The sequence below is a fragment of the Equus quagga genome, chromosome 19 (assembly GCF_021613505.1).
Source record: "Equus quagga isolate Etosha38 chromosome 19, UCLA_HA_Equagga_1.0, whole genome shotgun sequence".
NCBI classification, from domain to species: domain Eukaryota; kingdom Metazoa; phylum Chordata; class Mammalia; order Perissodactyla; family Equidae; genus Equus; species Equus quagga.
This window is the reverse complement of record NC_060285.1, coordinates 41229844-41237344: the sequence shown is the minus strand read 5'-3', so window position 1 is coordinate 41237344 and position 7501 is coordinate 41229844. Positions and strand designations below refer to the sequence as shown.

Here is a 7501-nt window from a genome sequence, read left to right as displayed (position 1 = left end):
TTTGTGGACATTTCTTTGGAGAGTTATGCTGTGGTGCCTCCCTGGAGCCACTGAGGGGAGGGAGGGTGCTGCTCGCCTCATTTCTTGCCTGAAGTTGGAGAGAGTTCTGGTGTGTAACTCTGGTCTGGGGCGCCTGGCGGTTGTGGGGGGCTAGCAGCTTTGGCAGGGGAGGGAGGGAGAGGCTGCTGGGAGTTTGGCTGGGCCTTCTGGCCAAGAATCGGGGCAAAGGGCACTGGATGCAGGCTTGTGGCAGATAGAGCCAGCCTGGACTGTTCTAAATCCTGCCCAAGAGTCTGTGTGGAGTGGACTGTGGGAAAACCAGATTCTGAGAGAGAAGAGCAGCTGGAGGAAAACGCACTGCTCGCATCACAGGAAATTCAGGCAAATGTTGCCAACCTGAAGCCTCTGAAGAACTGGCCACGCAAAACAGCTCAAACGTGGGCCAGTCCCGCGGTATGAGAAGCCCGCTTACGGCAGTGCCTGTTAACCCCCTGATATCCTCTGCCCTTGCCTCTCCCACCGCCTGCTTTGACCTTGCTGGGGCTAGAAGTCCAGGCAAGCACGTGAGGAAGAAGTGCTTAGCAAAGAGGCAAAGGAGCCCGCCTTCTCTCATCCTGTGACCCAGGTGGTGAAGTTTTAAATGCTCTTTCCGCACAATGAATTGAGATTGTCTTTGTAACTGAAAATGACTGAGAAGTTCTCTTACAGTAACCAGATAAACCACAGCACCTAACTTAATGCTCATCCGAGGGCCCGTGTGTCACCCCCATCGACCAGGCTTAGAGGGACACTCGGGGGCAAAACAAAGCTGCTTTCATGATTACCCCACAAGTCTGCTTGTCCAATGCACAGTTTACTCTGTTAAAGATGACCAAGAGGGGACACATGTGAGATCTTGGCAGATGCCTGCAATACAGCAGGATCTTGTTATAATGTCATATACCCCTAAATATATGCTAGTGTAGTCCTGATCTCGGTGCGTGTGTAGAAGCTAACTTATCCTGGGTCATTTTATACACGTCTTGTGAGAAATAAGGCTAGAGACTGGGACAAGAGATGTGTAGGAAGGAAGCGGTCACAATAAAACAAGGCAGCCAAAAGCTGAATCGAACTGACTGCTGGCAAAGGGGCGGCGCTGCTGTGAGAGGCCTACTGTTCCTCCACCACCGTTTTGGGGGCTTCTGCTGTACCAAGCATGAGGCCTGATATTGGAGCTTCAAGCTTGTTTTCCCTAACTCCTCACAAGTTAGCATGGGAGACCGACAACAGTGCAACATAACTGACCCTGGAAATAGCATGAGCCAGGGAAGCCAGACCAAGTCTGCTTGGAGGTTCTTTAAATAGTGAGGGTGAACGAGAGAATCCGGCTTTGAATGAAAGGTGGGCATTGGCTAGACTGAGAGGCGTTTCACCTTGCTGATAGCATGAGACGTCAGGGAGGTGGTCTGCATTCACCTGTGATTCTTATATTGGATAAGTATCAGAATCATCTGGAAGCCGCAAACCGCAGGAGTTTCTCACTCAGGTGGAAATCAGCAGGTCAACAGCACGGCCCTCAACCCTCCCAAGCTCCCACGTGATGCGGATACAGGGCTGGCATCTGGGAACCACCCGGAGGTCTCAGCGGAGATCTGATTTGGGCTTATGAGGGTCTGGCTGGCTGTGCTGCACCTGTTAGGGTTTTATTGAAAATGGCACACAGAGAGAGTCCACCAACGAACACGGCCTGCGTCTTATTAAATGAATTCGTTTTTATTACTATTTATAAAGCTTAAGATTTTTCTAAAAGAAAAAAATCAGTTTACATGTAGTAAAGTTACAAGTAGACAGCTATAGATAATATAGCTGTTAGAAAAAAAAGAACTAAATAACAGGAAAAAAGCAGTATGCAGCAATAAAATTAATACCTACGTAAAACTAGCAGTGCAATAAGAGAAGCAGAAAGCAGCTTTACATGGAAAAAAAAAAGGTATTTAAATACAGAAATAGCACCTTATAAAAAGGAATTGAGAAATGTAAACTTGGTAGGTAGATTCAAGTATAAAAGTTATACCCCCAACTCTTGTACCAGAATGAAAGGGTTTCACAAACCCTGGACAGTGTAGGGCACACACCTTCCTCAGTGCCAACTCAAAAGCTGCAGGATCACCAACAATGGGTTTTTCCTTTTACTAATTTACACAATGATCGACTCAGGCTGGCTACAGCTTCTTCACGCACGCAAATACCCACGTGCAGCTCAGCAGCGTCACTACCGCCAGTTGCTCTGTAAGAAACAGACTCGCGTCCTGACAGGAGCAACCACTGCATTATTATTTCATCTTTATGTATCACAAAGCCACATTAAGAGGTGGGTACTGAGCACAGAAGGAGTTTGTTCTTAGTTTTCTACTGCTAAGTATGTCACAGTCATAATGGTCTCCTCTATGGGGCTGCTTCTTAACACTCCTCAAGAACCGTGAATTCTCTGAGGTTTATGTAGTCATATCATGAACAGAATAAAAAAAGATGAAAAAGAAGTTAAAGTAGTAAGTGGCGAGCATCCAAGAACAGGAAGGGCGTATCAGTTTGCTTTCATCTAAATGCAGACCTCTCAAGTGGAAGTACTTTGTGGAAGGTCTTCAGCGTGGCATACTGAAAACCCACATCCCCTGGGCAGGCCTATACGCTGCATGGCTGTAGCCTACCTGGAAAAGGCAGATTGTTACGTCTTGATGGGGAACCTATCATACTAGTTTAGGGTAATCATTACCATGCAATTGTTGATGATCAGAACCATGTTTTTATCTGTTTAACTCTAGAGAAGACTGAAAAAGGGAAAAAAAAAATCTTGTAAACTTTAAAAGTTTAGTGTTGATAAAAAATTTTATATAATAGCAAATTTATTTAATCTGACTACCTACCTGAAGTTTTCAAAAATCTCGTGGGGGTAATAAGGCTAATATTATCCTGTAGTTAATATAAAGCTACTTTACTGAGACTCCCAGAGTCTCTTAAATTAATATTTTTATTCTTTCATATAATATTTTATTGGGTCCAAAAATAAGAATAAAATAAAACCCTACACCAAGAATCCAAATCTAAGATAGAAGTTTAGGAAAAGAGAAAGGAACAAAGAAAGGAAGGAAGGGCGGAGGGAGGGACGGTGGAGGGAGAAAGGCGTTTACTCTGAAGAGACAAGAATGAGGTGAATATCCATAAATCCAGGAAAACAAGATCTAGCTTGGCTACTTAATGAAACCTAAAGTAATATGATGTAACAAAGGGATACTGCATTCGCACGAGAACAATGAACCCCTGCACTCAGCATTCTTATTTGTCAGAAGTACTCTGAAAAATAACTCTGGTTTGAATACTGAACATAATGTGTCCATTTTCCCTCTTGCCCTTCCAAACATGCAGAAAAAAAGTAAAGGAAAAAATAAAAGAATCACCTATTGTCCTCTATCAATTTCTACATCGTTACTCTTCAGAATTCTATCAAAAGGTCCCATCCAGGTTCCAATTTTCCATATAATTACTTTCCACTTTCCTGATTTATTCAATAAACAGCAATTATTAGAAGGCACCCATATCTGACACTCTACAGTGAACATTTAAATATAAAACCACAGGGGCAGGTGGTGACGGCAAGTGAGCACGGTAGGACTTCTACAAAGGAACAGTAAAACCTCGTCCTTCACACAGCTATTCGAGAAGCAGCTGTCAGGGTGCCAAGCTCATCTTGGTTCTCAGGCCCAGAGAGGTCAGCACAGTTCATCAGAGCAGGTGTGTCTTTCACAGTTATTTTGGTCTTGGCGTTCTGTCATGTATATACATTTATCCACATTTTTCCTAGGCTGTAAAATAAGTGCAGGGCAAATCATACAAAAAAAGTAGAAACATTCAAGTCGTCATACCCTGAAAAACATGTGTTTTGCTGTAGTTGTAAACTTTTTGCACTAAATCCCATTTCAGGAACAAAATAAATAATACCATAGGATTCACAACTGACGCTGGCTTCCCGGTGAAGCCTAAGGAAGCAGTAGCTTTTTTAAAACTGCAGAAAGAAGCTTCTCTCACCACAGATCTCCTCAGGGCGAGGGCAAACACGCGGCAAGAATGCTCACCCCAGGTAAGTGCTAGACAGGCCCCCCCTTTAGAAAAACCACCAGACCCCACAGCCTGTTCAGGTCGACTCCCAGCAATAAGAGGATTCTTGAATTGAAACCACTAAAGTCAGTCGGCGCTGTCATGGTGACATCAGGTACAGAGTCTGGACTCTGGTATCAAATGCACAATTAGTAACAATTACTTTCAGGAAAATAGATGATTCACGATGATGGGAAGTTAACATCAGAACCATGGGTGGAAGAGAGGAAGGATGCGTGCTGAAGACTGATGGTCTGCATTCTGCTTTCCGTTCAGCATCAGGATGTGATCAATACACGAGGAAATTCAGGTGGTCTGTTCCCACCCTGCCTGGCAAAGTGTCACTTAGTCAGCCCCACTGCTTGGGATTTCAAGTCTCCTCTGTGCCGAGCTGGTGTTTCGTGACTGGTTCCTTTCTCTTCTCCTAAGGACAGGGTCTCCGAGGCTGCCAGGTGTATTGAAAAATGTCTCCCGATGTGTGCGTCGGATGCTCTTGGGGGTCACCGGAGCTGGTGACTGAAAACGAAAAAGGGGTAAGGAAAAGCAGAAGTGAAAAGAAACTGCCCTCCATCTCTGACGTGGAAGCCCTTTCTTGACTGTGTCATTGAGACCCTGATGCAGGCATTCTCCCCTCTGCTTTTGTCACACTCATCTGACTTCTCTCCTGCACAACACTTATCATGACTGGAGATTAACTCATTTATTCCGTGTGCAGAAAGGCAGCCTCGCAAAGAGGTTCTGAGTGTGGCACTGACACCCGCCCCCGCTGGCTGTGTGGCCTCAGGAAGGTTACCTAACCGTGTGTCCCTCAGTGCGGGACATCCGCACAATGGGGTGATACAGAGCGACTTCACAGGGTTGTAGGAAGGAAATGAGTTAATATTTATAAAGCACTTTAGACCATGCCAGGCAAACAGTCAGTGTATGTGTCTTGGCTTTTTTGGTTTACTTGCTAATATTTATCCTCTCAAGTTAAATGTTAAGTATTTATCCCCTTAATGTGCCCCAAAAGGGCAGGGAGCATCATCCTGCTTACTGTTACATCCTCACTGCCTAGGTCAGTGGCTAGCACATAACTAGTGATCAAAAAGCATGTGCCATGTTACAACCACTTTGCTTAAAACCTAACATGTTTATTTTGGTGTCTAGCAAACTTCTGGGCCTCTGAGTAAACTTGTCTAAAATACTTTTGGCCACAGACTACTTTTTCTCTGGGAGAGAAGTAATCACTTTGAACAATGCCTAATGCCTAATAGAAATTCAATAAATATTGACTGACTGAACTACAAATAGAGTTTGGGGGGGGGGGGAAAGACAATACTGATTAATTTATATTGACTATATACATTCATATACGTACATTTGCATATATTTCATTTGAACATATATATCTCCATTCCCTCCTAAACACTGCATTTTAAGAAATGACAAATGCTAAAAGTCTTTGTGGTAGTATCAAGACTTCTATTTCCCTTGGCTGTTTCTATAGCTGGACAATTAAAATTCAGAGTGGTCTCCTTTATTGAGCTAATGAAACGAAAGCTTGGAGAAATCATCTGAACATTCAGCATTCATCAAAAATCCCCCTGACTTATGCCTAAAATAAGTCACTCTAATTTTAAGAAACAAATTGACAACTCAAAAATGTTTTTATCCTTCAAGCACAGGGTCTGCCGCCTTAAGACTGTGCTTTCTAAGTAAGCAGACAACGCTGGGTCTCCGGTGGAAGCTGGGTAGAACCTGACGGAGAGCCCCCGTCCTATGGTCATGGGACTGCAATCGGAGCTAATTAACGCAGGCACACTCATCTCAGAGCCATGGGCCCTGTGCTGAGTCGAAATGAAACGCCAGCGCTCACCTGCTGTAGTTGGACTGCGGAGACTGGATGTCCCCCACAAGCGGGCGACTCAGGCTGGATGATGGCGTGTGCTCTCGACATCACGGGACTCAGGTTAAGTGAAAGTGGACCCTGCAGCTGAGGGTCTGTGGAGCTGAGAGTCGATGATTTTGGATTAACCATGGCCGCAGGGCCGATGAGAAGGTGAGCTGCTGATCCGAGGCCAGGCAGGCCCAAATTCACAGGTCCTGAGTTTGGGAGAGCACCAGGGGCAGAGGACAGTGGCCTGGGCATTGGGGGAGAATAGAGAACAGGAAAAGAGCCCAGTGCTGGAGGTGGTAAGACCATGCAAGGGACACTGAGGGACGACAGCTGACCTGAAGAGGGTCCCACAGCATGGGGGATCTGACTGCCAGAGAAGAGCACACTGAAACCATTTAATCCTGAAACACAAGCAGAGCAAGGTGAAAGTCAACACAACGTGACCATACCATTCAAGCTCACATCCCTCATGGCCCTTCAGGTAGCGGCCCACAAACCAGCCCCCACTGGGCATGTCACGCCCCCTGTGCTCTCCAGCCCCACACTGCCTCATCGCAGAGTGGCCACGACTGAAACCCCACATTTACCTGTGTGGTAACTCGGTGGATGTCCTGTCTCCTGAAAGGGTTTATGAACCTGAGCTCCACTGAACCCCAATTGAGGAGGAAAGTGAACTTGCATGGGAAAAATTATATCGTTATTTATGAACTTCCAAGATTTATACTTCCCTCAATTAAGCTCACAGGCCACAAGTCACAACAGCATTAACAGTGCCTTGACTGTCCCTAAAAAGCACAGACGTGTTCACAGAACCTGACAGCTATGGCAGACTTCTTAAGAGACTGTTAAGCTCAGCACAACTTTGAAATTATGGGCGTCCTGGACTTGCTGTCGGATCTTTTTATTACTGTAATTTAAAAAATTATTTTTTATAACTGTATTTCAACATAATTGGCCTCAATCCTATGTATTTAACTCTATGCATTTGCAAACACCCTGAGAAGGACTCCATGGCCTTCCACAGTGTCAACGGGTCCAGGGCCCAGAAGGCCAACATTCCCCGTGTGGGGCTGCAAGCGTCATTCAGCAGGGGCGGAGTCTGTTTTTATTCATCAGTGTATCTGCAACACCGAGTATTACGTTTACATTAAACCCTCAAAAATATCTGCTAAAGGAGAATGTTTTCTAGATAAGTAAGTGAATAATAACAAATACCTACCTAACCTGTGAAGCAAACAAGGAACCAAGGAAAATCAATTTAAGTCTCTTTGCATCAGGAGTAGCTTCATGGACAAGCATGGATCTTAAAAATTAGGTATCTGTTATATTTCAGTTTTATTTCAAAATAGTACCAGCACTTATTGCGTCTCATAAGTGTCGGGCACTATTATTCTAAGTGCTTTAGGTGTGTTCTCTTATTAAATTTAATTCGATTCTCACAGCACCCCGTGAAGCAGGTGCTACTATGATTGCTGTGAGGATGGCTTGTGA

The 7501-nt window shown here is 44.8% G+C and overlaps 1 protein-coding gene across 3 annotated transcripts in view; it reads right to left on the bottom strand.

Moving 5' to 3' along the window:
- Window positions 1–1841: 1841 nt before the first annotated feature.
- The window catches only part of E2F7 (E2F transcription factor 7), a 38438-nt gene continuing 32778 nt past the window's right edge, over window positions 1842–7501 (bottom strand). For all 3 annotated transcript variants that reach the window (XM_046646731.1, XM_046646732.1, XM_046646733.1), the window contains 2 exons: window positions 5990–6411; window positions 1842–4647 (listed from right to left, as the gene is read on the bottom strand). In XM_046646731.1, coding sequence (XP_046502687.1) covers window positions 4477–4647; window positions 5990–6411 — 593 coding nt within the window. In that variant the 3' untranslated portion in view covers window positions 1842–4476. The remainder of the gene's footprint in view (window positions 4648–5989; window positions 6412–7501) is intronic.